Genomic DNA, 14,082 nt, shown 5'->3' with positions numbered 1-14,082 from the left:
CACTTTCGACTATATTTCCTACTTATATGTTTCAACATAGATAAAACAAAATGATATAACAAACGTTTCCTCAAAGTTCGAAGTGTTTCCGAGTTTTTTTCAAAACTATTTCTACTCTTCAATGTAAATTGACTATTCAATGAAAAGAAAATGTGAACTTTCACAAAAGAGTGAATTTTTCTAAGTTTTATATTTGACTACACAAATATCTTAAAATCTATTTCTCGAAACATATTACTCGAAACGTAAATAAATATTTTTGAGTGTGCATATAAATAATCCCTTGTGCTTCCAAACAATTTATCCTTTTTATTGAGTAAAGAGCTTCTTACAAGAGATTGAAAAAAAATATATAAAACATCTTAGGAATATATAAGGGAGTTGAATGAAAAGCATAGCAATGCTGCAACTATGAGATTGATTTTTTTCCCATCTAATCTTGTAAACCTTCTTATTTTAAAATCAAATACCTCTGCTTTGAAGTAAAAGGATAAAATATGTAAGCTTTCGGAATCGTTTCATAAGAATAAAGTGTTCAATATTTTGCCATTCATAAAAATTGATTTGTTGCGAATCTAAAATTTGACGAAGTACTGGGCGACGCACATGAAAATGACAATTCAGGAGGAAATTATTGAGATGTATAGGTTGTTGAGCTTCAAACATAGGATTCAACTCTAAAATGAATTCAAAGTATTTCGCATTCTTCTAAAAGAATATTAAAAGATCCCAGCTTCCGATCGTTTAACATGAAAATACACTGCGAAAAATTCAAACTGAAAAAGTTTTTTTTTTTTTTTTTTTTTTTTTTTGCCACTTCCACGTAATACTATCATTTTTAATTTATTCATTTATTTGTAATGTTGGAAAATGTACTTTAGAATTGCGTTTCTATTTCTTTATAAAACAGTCTTTATCGACAAATGAATGCGGTATGAATTGAAAAAAAGGGGGGGGGGGACTGAGTGGGACACTTTTTGAAAAAAAAATCAGCTGAATATATTCTTTTGCTTTAAATCTTTATTTTAAGCGGTATGCTATTCCTCATCCAGCAAATATTTATCTATCATTATACTATAACTTCAAAATTTAAAAAATAAAAAAAAAATAATGAAAGATGTGTCCCAAAATTTTAGAGTGCTGTATGCATGGGGCACATAAAGTCAATAATGAATCGATGATGACGCATTTTGGGACAAGTACGTAAGTTTTTTAGGAAATACAAGTGATTATTTGTTGAATGCACATATACTTACAGTAAAAATAATCAGTGCGCCGAGTGCGACGTTGAATTTTCTCCTTGCCATTGAAGTAAATATTGAATTTTTGATTATGTTTTTGGAGTTTATCAAACCTAGTTTAATGTAATTTTTTTTTTACATTGATATCAAGAACTTTTTTCTGAGTTTCATCGTGCTCTTTGGTATTTTATGAATTCAAGTCTGCTAGAGGTAATTGCCCATAAAGGGTCTTCTTGGGGACCCAAGTTCCTAAATCACCTGTCTTTGTAAAACTGCTAAAAATTATAATTGAAATTTAAATTTTTACTTAGAGTGTTTTTCTTTCTCCTTTCCTTTTTTATAAGCTATCTGATGAATGAAAACCAGGAGCCAATTGTATCATTGATGAGCGATATATTTGTCCATGACCTTTTGAGTGGCCTTACTGGGTGCACTTATTTTAGTAATAAACCATAGCGATTTGTTTAGTAGTAAATTTAGAGAAAGTAATCGAAAATAATTACCTTCTCTCCTACTTGATTTAATAATATTCCTCTTTACTATACACATCTGTATTTTTATGTGTTTCGGGTACATAGTAAACGTATTTGTAGGAACGAGTTTAGCTTTTCCTTAAAATTCGACTACGTGTGTTTACTGCCCAACCTTCTGCGGTTTATTTCGACCCAATAGCTTTCTTCTTGAAGCCGTGTTTTATTTCATATTTGCTTTTAGACAAAGTGTAGGTTTTTACTTTTAAAATTGAATTTCATTTGGTGTAAAAAATGTTTAACTTGCGACGCACTTTTATCTGCATTACGGCTAATTTCGTTAAAAAATAAAACAAAATAGCAATATCGCTTTAAAAGAGCTTTGAGATGCACACCTGAATGATTGCCACGAATGATGTATTACATCTCATGGCTGTAATGATGGAAAAAGACATGTAACCCAAAATTGCCAAGAATGTTAAGCACAAAATGAAATCGGTATTGGCAATTTTAAAAGAATGCACCAAAGATATTTTTTAAAATAGAGAAAGAGAAACCGTTAAAAAGAAAAAAAAAAAAAAAAAAGAAGGAAGAACTGAAAAGTGTAAAAAAAATAATAATAATATTTATTCCGTTCTGTGCAAAAAAAAAAAAAAACATGAGAATAGTAAAAAAAAGACTAACAAGGAGAGGTTACGGTCTCGGAAATTCAGATCGGGATGAGATTTGGCAGATTAGTAGTATCCCTTAAGGGTACTCTCAGGGTAAAGTAATAAAGCGCACTAGCCATAAAATTCCGAGAAAACAGCCTTTAAAGATTTACGCGCAACTTATTAACTAGTAGAGATTGTCCGTAAACAAGCGCCCGGCGGTCATGTGGGCAGCGCGCTGGGCTTCCATGCTGTCGATCCGGGTTCAAATCCACTGCGAGTGTTTTTTTTTTTTTTTTTTTGTTCATTTATAAAGTAACTGTTACAGCTTTGTACAATTTGAATTGAAGATAATGCGAAATTTTTAAACACGTAAAGCACTTGAATAGAGAAAATGGAGATAAATTAAATCGATACAAGTTAAAATTTGAATTACAAAGGCTACAAAATTACTGTGGAGCTTAATTTATAGATGATTTTTAACAATATAGTTGTTATTTATATACATACACCAGAATGATATTTATCATAAAAACATGGAAAACAAAAACTGTTTTGATATCTCGCACAATTTATAAAGGAAGATTGCTTACAGGATCAACTTTTTTGTGAAAGAGTCGTTGGAAAACATACTTCATTTACATTCAGAAAAATTTCTCTTTTGTCAGAATGTTTAGAAGTATACCAGGTATATCGAATCATTTTATCAAAAATTGGCGATGACAGTTGATGGACAATTGATTGTATTTTTATGCAGTCTTCACGGGCATTTATTTCTCTATTATTTTCAACGAGAAACGCGCAATTATGTATATTTTTTATTAAATTCTTTACCTGTCTATAAAAATAGACGTCGCAAGGTTGAACAAGTGGAGTACATTTTGGTGGAATCCCTTTAACTGAAAAGTTGGAGATTTTTCATCATCCTGGAAAATTTGGTCGTATAGTTCAGGTTTTGTTTGTCCTCCCGAAGAGTCGATAATCAATAGAAATTCTTCCTTTCCCACATAAAACTTCAAGCAAACGGTTTAAAAATTCGATGTATAGTCTTGTCGTTACCTTCCCTGATTTCGAAGATGTTATTATGACATTTTTATATTTTTGTTAGTATTTATCAATTGTTTTTTGAATTCGGGGGCCAAAAATACCAGTTGCTTTTTGTAAAAAAACAAATACAAAGGGCAGAACTTTTCCAGACAGGGTAAAAGAATATTGAGCTGTATATGAATGCATTACTCTATTCATGTCGTGCCTTTTGACGAAAATAGTTTTACTTCCCTTTCGAGCCAAAGTCCTGTTGTACGCCGACTGATACTGACATCCTGGAAAAAGGAAATGGGAATTAAAATATTTTGTCAAAATCAGGCGCGGATCCAGAGAGAGGGTTGTGGGGGGGGGGGTCATGACCCATCTTTTAAATGACCAAATATAGAATAAAATTGCATTTTTGGGACATATTTTGAAAAAAAATTTCCCATTTCGCACAAAAATTACCCTTTTACCCCTCCCTTTCCGAAAATGACCTCCTCCTAAACCAGAAGCTGGATCCGCCCTTGGTCTGAAGATTGTAAAATAAGTTTTTAATTACTTACCAGTTTGGTCAGCATTGATAACATAATCGTTTTTGAAATTCGGTATCAACTTTAACGTCTGGATTACAAAAGTGTCTGCAGAAGCCAAAGTTTCTTCGATCGTCGCAGTTTCTCTTTTTGAAACAAATTTTGTGACTTTTCGCTGACGAATGGCATGCTTCCTTTTGAAATTTTTTTACCCAACTGTCAGATGTTTTAAATTCAAAATCTGTAAACTGTCGTGCTGCTGCTAAAGCCCACTGTTGCAAGTTCCAAGTAGTAACTTGTTGATAATTCTCTCGAGCTTCTAGAAAACGATCATATGTCCAAGAATTGATTACATCGTATTGATCTAATAGATTTCCTCCATTTTTTATTTCTTTCTCCCATTGCGATAAATATTCATTTTTTTAACCTTTTTTTTGTAAGGTTTGTAGATTCCATGAGGGGTGAGCCGTTGCTATGTTCACAACTTTAATTTTGTAATCCAAAGGAAGATGCTCTACCTCTCTTCTTTTTTCCTCTTTTGGTTCGTATTCAGCTGATGAGCTTTGAATTTCGACTTGCTCAAAAGGTTCCTCCTCACAGTTTTCATTTTCATGAGCAAGTTCGTCATCAGTTACAAATATTTTTTCAACCAGCATATCCATAGTACGTTCATAAATTTCTTCGCCCATTAACACTGCTTCATGAGAAATTGAACTAGATGATTCTGCTGCAATCAAATGGTTTTCAGTAAGCAAGCTCTCGTAATAAACGACCGCATCTTTTAATCTCTGCTTCAACAATTCCTTGTGCAATGAATTTTGATCCATTTTGCCAACAGATTTTATTTGTTTCAGGATTACTTCAATAACCGACCATTTCGATTCACAATATTTTAAAAACTGAAATCCTTTTTCACGGTATAGAATGTTCCAGTCTAATATACAGTACAGACGATAAATAAATTTAATGATGAAAACAAATATGAACATTGCAAACAATAATAGATGGAAAATAAAGAGTTGAATATTCAATGAAAAATACAGCAGACGATAAATTTACAAATAACAGAATCAAGGAGCAAAACCATTGCTCGATAAGTACGGTTAGGTTTTTTTAAAATTTGACTACCTGCTTATATGCAATAAAACAACATTCTTACTCATCCACAAAGAAACTGATTATGTTTTTATTGCAAAAATCATTTACTTCGTCAAAGTTTATAATATCTAAAAATGTGTAATCACTTGTTTGTGAGAATAGTAAATAGAGTTTTGCAAACTGCAAAAAGCGGTAATAGTCACTTTATAAATGAACAAAAATGAAAAAACTCGCAGTGGATTTGAACCCGGATTGACCGCATGGAACCCCAGCGCGCTGCCCACATGACCACCGGGCGCTTGTTTACGAACAATCTCTACTAGTTAATAAGTTGCGCGTAAATCTTTAAAGGCTGTTTTCTCGGAATTTTATGGCTAGTGCGCTTTATTACTTTACCCTGAGAGTACCCTTAAGGGATACTACTAATATGCCAAATCTCATCCCGATCTGAATTTCCGAGACCGTAACCTCTCCTTGTAAGACTCAAAAGGGCGGTTGACAAGCAAAACCAGCCGCTAAATCATGTGTTTTTCTTCACCGTTAATTACCAATGTTCCCACTATAAAACTTCAAAGTATGTTAGAAACTTTTGCACCAAAAATAGGTATCTTATGCAAAATTTTCGCTTAAGTTGCAAAAGAAACGATAATTGCAAAATCGCACTTATTTTAACTATTCCTTTATTTAGTTTGTGCACATCCGTTTCCGGGGCTGAACAGTTTCTGGTTTTGACTTAATACAAGGGATGCTCAAATGAAAATTAGACACTCATGGGTCTAAATAAGGACTTTATTCAAGGTATGCCCCATAGGCCTGAACACCACGATCGTACTGATTAAATAACCGAAAGATTCCTTGTTGAACTTATTTCTGTTGCCGTACGAAACCCAGTCCTTTACAGTGTTCTTGAGTTCGTCGTCCAAATTGAAGCGATTCCCTTTCAGATGCTTTTTCAAAGAATCAAACACATGGAATTGCAGGGAGACATGTCCGGGTTTAAGGGTTGATGGTCAAGCTGCTCCCACTTGAACTTGGCCAGCACCACCTGGAGACGTGTGGACGCGCTTCATCATGAAGCAGAACCACTCTTCGTAAGCAGCGCTGGTCTTTTGTTCTTGATAACCCTGTCTAGACTTTAGAACAGTACACGTCGGAGTTAATGATTCCCCTTTGCTCGAGGAATTCAACAAGTAGCGAACCTCGTACGTCGAAAAAGACGGTTATTTGGACGGCGCTCTTTGTAAGAGCCTCTGATCTCTCCTGTGCATGCGAGCGTCCATGCATGCTTCGATCCAAGCCGAACATTCCATTCGCGTATTTCACGTATTCCATTCGCATTTCTAGATGCCTCGCTACGTTCTTCCGTAGCTGAATACGCAAATGTGTTAACGGTTACTTGTTGTGACGTTTGGTACATTTTTACTTGAACTCCACTAATATTATAATGATGACTATTTTATATGCAAGGTGCGATCTTTCTTTTGACAAAATAATTTTAAATTTCCTATTCGCGTCGCCAAATTAAAAAAGATTCGTAAAATGAGGTTGTGGCGAATAATAAAGACTAAATGTACGAATTTCAAAAAGTATAAAATATACAGTCCGTCTCAAAAGTTTAATCACCCAACAAAACGTACATTTTAAATATAAAAAACTGAAAACTGATCAAAAATTACTTCATTATTTATTTTTTATCAGCACAAAAAATAAGATGAAAGTAATAATAAGTTGCATTTGCATTATGCACAAAAAGTTTAAATAAAAGAATTAAACATCATAGAAATTTTATGTCTCAAAAGTTTAGTCACAATTAGAAAAACTGCTGAAATATATATAATAACTAGTGGTACCCGCACGGCTTTGCCCGTTGTTGAAAATTAAAAGGTCACTCGGGTCGCCTGTATGTTTACAAATAATGGATTACGAATTTCTCGCCAATTGTCTATGTTCATTTGCTCTTCCATTCCACGTCATGGTAATTTCGTAATTTACTCGTTCATCTTATAATAATTTTGCTCCGGAAAATGTTCTTAAAATTGAAATAGAAAAAGAACAAAATCGAATTTTCGAAAAATCGCTTCGAGGTGCACACCTCCATGCTACAAACTAACTTTGCCAAATTGCATGAAAATCGGCTGAACGGTCTAGGCGCTATGCGCTTCACAGAGATCCAGACAGAGAGACTTTGAGCTTTATTATTAGTAAAGACTATAATTTTTATGCGTATTCGTGTTTCATTTCCCAGAAGTAAGATCATAAACTCGACTTTCTATAGATTGAACAAGTTTTTGTAGCAATTCCTGTTCAATTGTACCATTCTTTCCCTATGGCAGTTTTCAGTTCCTCGATGGAGAAGAAATACTGCTTCGAATTTGCATAAACCCTGCGGCTCAGAACTCCCCAAACATTCTCGAATGGATTTAAATCGGGACTTAACCCTGGACATTCCATAGCATGAAGGTTTTGTCGATTGAACCATGCTTTTGTGGAATTTGATGTATGTATGGATGCGTTTTCCTGCTGAAATATGCAGTCTGGTCCACCGATGACGTCATAAAATGGCAACAAATTGTTTTTCAATGTTTCCTGATAGTTTGTCGATGTTGGTTTTCCACATGAATCGCTAATGATGCTTGACCGTTGAACCCAAATGAGCCACACACCATCACAGATTTTCCACCTTGCTGCCTGCTGAAAAATTGATCTTGGTTGTTTTATCAAATCATGCCAATATACGGGACATCCAAATTCCACTTTTTCTGGTCAGAAAATATGACAGAAAGCCTCTTACTTCCGAAATATGCAGTCTGGTCCACCGATGACGTCACAAAATGGCAACAAATTGTTTTTCAATGTTTCCTGATAGTTTGTCGATGTTGGTTTTCTACATGAATCGCTAATGATGCTTGACCGTTGAACCCAAATGAGCCACACACCATCACAGATTTTCCACCTTGCTGCCTGCTGAAAAATTGATCTTGGTTGTTTTATCAAATCATGCCAATATACGGGACATCGAAATTCCACTTTTTCTGGTCAGAAAATATGACAGAAAGCCTCTTACTTCCAAAATACAGGTGTTTTTTCGCCCATTCTAATCATTTGATTTTATGACGATCTGTCAAAGGTGTTTAAAAAAGAATGATGTTAATGGATTAAATTTTTGCACCGAAAGCAGGACGAGGGGTCATTGTTTTAAGTTATTCAAATCTCAGGCTAACCTGGAAATAAGGGAAAAACTACTACTTAGGTAGGATTGTGGGCACTTGGGAACAGCTTACCGGAAGAGGTGATAATAAGCAAGGGGTTGAATAGCTTTATGAGGGCCATTGATCTTCATTGGGGACTAATAAATTGACTAGAACCAGCCTAGCTGGGCCAAGAGCCTGTTGCTGGTCGTTGTATTTGTTTCTTAACCATTTTTTTTTTTTTCAAAATAAGATGAGGGCAATTTCTAATTCTTCGGTGGATCGTGTCTTTTGGAACTTGAAGTCCAAAAATTACTTTAATCTTGCCCAAAGAGAGACCCTCACCCCTTTGAGACGCCATTTGATGTATACGTCTATCATATCGTTTGTTTGTTGAACGAGGCCTTCCAGATTGTTTTTAGCCTACTTTCCCAGTAAAAGTCAAAGAAAGAAGGAAAAAGTATGAGTGAAGGCAAAATGCATCTTGAAAATGTCGCGAAAAATAAGTATCGAAAAATTAAAAATTGGAAAGTAGGGTATTGAGATGGGAAAAAATGCTTGTCGATCTGTCTGTCTGCCTCCCCCCCCACCAATAACTTTTGAGTGAATAGTTCGATTCGAACAAATTTTTTTGGTTCGAAAGATCTCGGCGAGTACACCTCATTATTATATTTCACTTTTTGATTCGAACTATTTTTGGTTTAACTTTGAACAGTTCAAAAAACATTAACATTAGCGCCTACGGGCATATTCAAAGCAATTCTGAACTGAAGAAGCGATTTTGGTTCAAACAAACTTTGTAGGAAAAAGCTTTTGAGGAAAAACATGTATATAAAAAATCTTTTTGATCTGAAAAATTTTCCGTTCAATTTTCCGTTTTCAATTTCCTTTTAATCCAGTTCAAAAATCCCTTAACATTAGCGCCTACGGGGAAACTGAAAGTCAATGTAGATTCCGCACTTAAAGGCGGATTTACTTCAAACAAATTTCGTTGGAAATAGCTCTTGACGACAAACTCCCGACTCCGATTCTGAGAACTTTGGGGAACCTGACTCCGACTCCTGTGCCCTAAAATTAGTCGGACACAGACTCCCCGACTTCGACTCTGACTTCGTAGGTTTGGCAAAAATTTATACACAGAGGAAAAATAACTGACTCCGTTTCTTGGATATTCAACTCCGACTCCTTTATCTCAAAATAAGTCCGACTCCGGCTCCATAAACATCGTTAGAGTGGCAGACTCTAAGGGAAATGATCAATTCCACCTTCGGCTCCCGAATCTGACTCTTTTATCCCAAAATGAGATTGACTTCGACTCCGAAGCCATGGTTTTAACTGTGAAATAATTATTGTTAATGTGACTTGTTTTTATTTTCACTCTAAAGTTTTAATTTATGTATTCAGTTTTCGGTGGATAAACTCGAAGTCCTTTATGTTTCTGCATAAAGATATGAGCAGGCAATTTTTTTTTTTTTTTTACAATGAAAATTATTTCTTTAAGTTGACATTTTATTGTTTTTATTTTTTTGGAAAGTACATTAATTCATTAAAAAAATATTTTTTGGCAACAAAGGAAAAACAAACGATTTTTTTCTTGACATGATGTTTTTTTAAATAATCTTACTAATTTTAATTATTTTTTTTTCTTTTTGAAAGCGGTTATAGCTGCTTTGTTTAAAAGGTACTGCTTAGTTATTTTTTCGCTTGTTTTTAAGCTTTTTTTTTTTTTTTTTTTTTTTTTTTTTTTTTTTTTTTTTTTTTTTTTTGATGCCTGAGGCGTATTTTATTCCTAGAGATCAGCTTAAAATATTAAAAAATTATGTTGGAAACAATTTGCGATTTTAGCTACTTTTGAGAATATTGATCAGATATTAGAAAGTAGGTATGGGTATACGGGAAAGTAGGTTCGTTTAGTTTTAGACGGAACTTCTTGTTTTCGGTTTCGTTGCACTTTATCATTATTTGCAAGAATTCTGTAAATGCTTCTATTTGACATATTTAAACTCGCTGCAATGACATTTATTCTCGAGCCCTTAACTTTCATTTGCTATGTTATGCGTTTTCATTCAATGTTAACTGAGAAGATCTCAGCATTACGAAAAATTTCAGAAGAAAGCAGTTTTTGACTTTAAGTATCTCTTTGACACTTCATCGTTACGTCACGTGAATGGAAGCATCACTTTCAAATTTCAGTAAATTTGCATTAAAGCTGATTTGTGTCTATATTTGTGAGACTACAGATTTTTCTGAATTTTAAACTAAAACACACTATATTTTTTCCTCGTTATTAGTATCAATCAGAAACTAAATTAGCAGTTATTTCATTCATCTCGATGCATTTTCTCAATAAATAAAACACAATTTTGAGTGTAATGTGAAATAATGCATAGTGTCTGAACTTTTGAGACGGACTGTATATATTTAAATTAAACTACTGTAACTTTATTGAAATTCCTATTTTTTGTGTTTTGATTCCTGGTTCTGCATAAAATTCTTGCAAGTGTAGTTACTTTACGAAAAATATACTGTTTGAGGCAAAGCTGTGATAAAACTTTAATAAAACTTTTTTAATATCCTATTAAATTTTACAATCTGTAGACAGAGTATCATTAAAAAAGAAGAAAAACGTATTTATGCCTGCTCTTTTAAAAAACAACTTATAAAGATTAGTTTAAACTTCATAAAACGAGAAAACTTTGATAAATGAAAGTAGAATTTAGAATGCTTGGTGCCCTAGTTTTATCTTTAAAATATCTGTCATATGATTTGATGGCGAGCTTAAAAGGTTATGAAAATCAAATAATGCAGCTTCGAATATAACAGTCATTATTTACTTTCAGATTTTAATTTTATGCTTCTTCTTGGCTATAAAGTCTGAGCTTATTTCCAACTTCAGCTTACAAAACTATCTTCCCATTTTTCCAAACATAATTTGAAAGCCTTTCAAAGTTATTATATGTTATTGAAATGGAGTGATAAAACTCAAGATGGTTGAAAGTTCGTTTAAATTTCAAATACATTTTATGTCACTTGGGAAGCTTCGAATATCTCGAATATTTAACACTCACGGACATTGGTTTGGGTGATAAAGTGAAATTTTCCCAACTCTGAAATTAATTAATAAGCTAAAAGTTATTTTAAAAAGACACGGTTTTCATTAATAAAATTGCTTTTTAACAAAACTGCAGTTTTAAAAATAAGATAAAGTTGTTAGATATTTCAACCAATTAAAGATGAATATTTGTTTCATAGAACTAAACAAGTCTACTTTCCTTCATATCGACAACAATTTTCTATTAACAGATAAATACCTTGATAAATTGGATTAGACTGAAAAATTATTTTAAGTGTACCTTTTTAGCATTTAAAACTAATTTCTGAAAATAAAATATGCATTTTTTAAATTAAAAGTAAAACCATTTCTTAATGCAAAAGCAAAATTAGGGAATAAATATAATAATAGTTTGTTCATAATAACAACATAATTTTTCATTACGTAATAATATAACAAATGTTCAAAACATAATAACATAAATGTTCATAATATAATAACATAAATGTTCATAACATAATAACAAACTTTCATAACATAATAACATAAATTTTACAAGTGTTTCTGTTTTTAAAAAAAAGCTAAATGAATATTTTACTTGGGAACATGTAAATTTCAGCCATTTTTGTTTTTAATCATTCAAGTGCTCTTACCACGTTAAGCATGGAATTGAATAACTACCATTACTAAAGTTATAGATTTTAAATTAAAAATGTCCCAACTTTCCATTTAAAAATTGGCAGAAGTTTAAAACTAATCTACACTGAATTACTTTTAGTATCATTTCATTAAACAAAGTAAAGGAAATACTGCTACTAAAAGTTGCAATCTCAGATTTCAAAGTAACCAACCTATTTAAACTTCCTATTTCAAAAATTATTCGTTACATTAAGCGTCTGAAAAGTCCTTGACACATTTAACCTAATGATGATATTTTATGTGTCACATACTTTTCGGACACCTTGTATATTTACAACTAAAATATCTGTTTTAACTATCCTTGAATAGACTTAGAAAACTTTTGTCACGGGATCTGTACCAATGTGCGTACGAGCAAAAAGAGTAGTTACTAAATATTTTTTATGTTGTTACTTCTTAATATTACTTCCTAATTACATTGCTGTTTCGAAATAAAAATCGTTAAATTCCTTATTTTCTCTGGTTTGAATTTCTCATTAACTTGAACATTTAATTAATCGAATTATGTATTTTAAATGTTTTATATATAAACATTTTCGAAGCATTTGCTTTCATTCATGTGTTTTTTGTTTCAGAGGACTACACGGATAACTGTTTCAAGATGTAGTTAGAGTTATTCGACCATGTTCCAAGCGTTGGGCCTTCAAAATGGATCTTCGTCTGACGCGTCAGAATCTACAGATGACGGCTTGGATGATTCCTGGGACATTACTACCAAATGTTTGGTTGGAATTCCATTAGCCATCATCATTTTCATGGCTATCACGGGCAACTTGTTAGTGTGCTTGGCCATTTCTACAGATCGCAGACTACGCAAGCTGGGGAACTTATTTCTTATATCATTGGCCGTCGCCGATCTTTTAGTTTCGTCACTTGTCATGACTTTTGCACTCGCTAATGACCTTATGGGATACTGGATGTTTGGTCCACAGTTCTGTGACACGTGGGTAGCATTTGACGTCATGTGCTCCACAGCATCCATTCTGAATCTCTGTGCAATAAGCTTGGACAGATTCATTCACATAAAAGATCCACTACGGTATGGCCGATGGATGACTAGACGTGTCGTTCTGATGTCCATAGCTGGTATCTGGATTATGTCGGCATTGGTGTCTTTCCTCCCCATCAGCCTGGGATGGCACAAGCCTAAGAAAATGGCTGAATCATTGGATGAGGAACTACGACCTACGTGCGCTCTTGATCTGACACCTGTGTATGCTGTGGTGTCCTCCATAATAAGCTTTTATGCTCCATGCGTGGTCATGGTGGCATTATACACAAGGTTATACTTATATGCCAAGAAGCATGTTAGAAACATTCGTGCCGTCACAAAAACAGCAAACACAAAAAACTGCAACAGTAGCAATCATCATCATAACATGGATCATAAAGCTGCCATCACTTTAGGCTTTATTATGGGAACGTTCCTCGTGTGCTGGGTTCCCTTCTTTTGCATCAACATCGTTGCCGCTGTCTGCAAGTCGTGTATTTCTGACTTGGTGTTTAAATTTTTCTCTTGGCTTGGTTACTGCAATTCTGCTCTGAATCCTATAATTTACAGCATTTTCAATTCAGAGTTTAGAGACGCATTTCGTAGAATTCTTCTTACCTACATTCAAGCCGAGTGCTGTTCAGGGACGATTTGCAAGGGTTCTTCGCAGGATAGACAAGACTTCCGTCGGACCATGAAAGGAACTGGTTGCAACAATCATCTACGACCGCCATCTTCTCCGTTAAACCCTGATCCAATAAACAGGATTGAAATGCAGGGTGAATGGGCTGGAAAATCATCTGACGTTTAAGATATCACAGCAATAAAACAATTGATAATTTTATTCATGACAATTTCCTCATGAGTATTATTTAGAGTTTAAGATAAAATTTGCCTTCCTAAAATTTTGTGCTAACCAAAAATGTCTCGGATGTCTAAAATAAAAGAGTTTAACGACACAATAAGCTCTTGAATGCGAATGCAGAATTTTACGTAACTGTTTTAGTTCAAATGTTATGCCATAATTGCGTAAGAGCTAAATACGGAATTATAAAATAGTAAAGACGGCAAATCAGTATGTAATTCAATGTTTCTTAGAATGCATTAAATAATCTCGAAAATAAGCTATTAAGC

The 14,082-nt window shown here is 33.6% G+C and overlaps 1 protein-coding gene across 1 annotated transcript in view; it reads left to right on the top strand.

Annotated features, from left to right (window-relative positions):
• The window catches only part of LOC129221389 (dopamine receptor 1-like), a 33,313-nt gene extending 19,431 nt beyond the window's left edge, over positions 1–13,882 (top strand). The window contains exon 2 of the mRNA XM_054855861.1: positions 12,533–13,882. Within this exon, the coding sequence (XP_054711836.1) occupies positions 12,581–13,759 (1,179 nt within the window). The 5' untranslated portion in view covers positions 12,533–12,580 and the 3' untranslated portion in view covers positions 13,760–13,882. The remainder of the gene's footprint in view (positions 1–12,532) is intronic.
• Positions 13,883–14,082: the final 200 nt, after the last annotated feature.

Source organism: Uloborus diversus, chromosome 4 (assembly GCF_026930045.1).
Source record: "Uloborus diversus isolate 005 chromosome 4, Udiv.v.3.1, whole genome shotgun sequence".
NCBI classification, from domain to species: domain Eukaryota; kingdom Metazoa; phylum Arthropoda; class Arachnida; order Araneae; family Uloboridae; genus Uloborus; species Uloborus diversus.
Note: the sequence above shows the minus strand (reverse complement) of the source record. Positions and strands in the feature narration are given on the sequence as shown.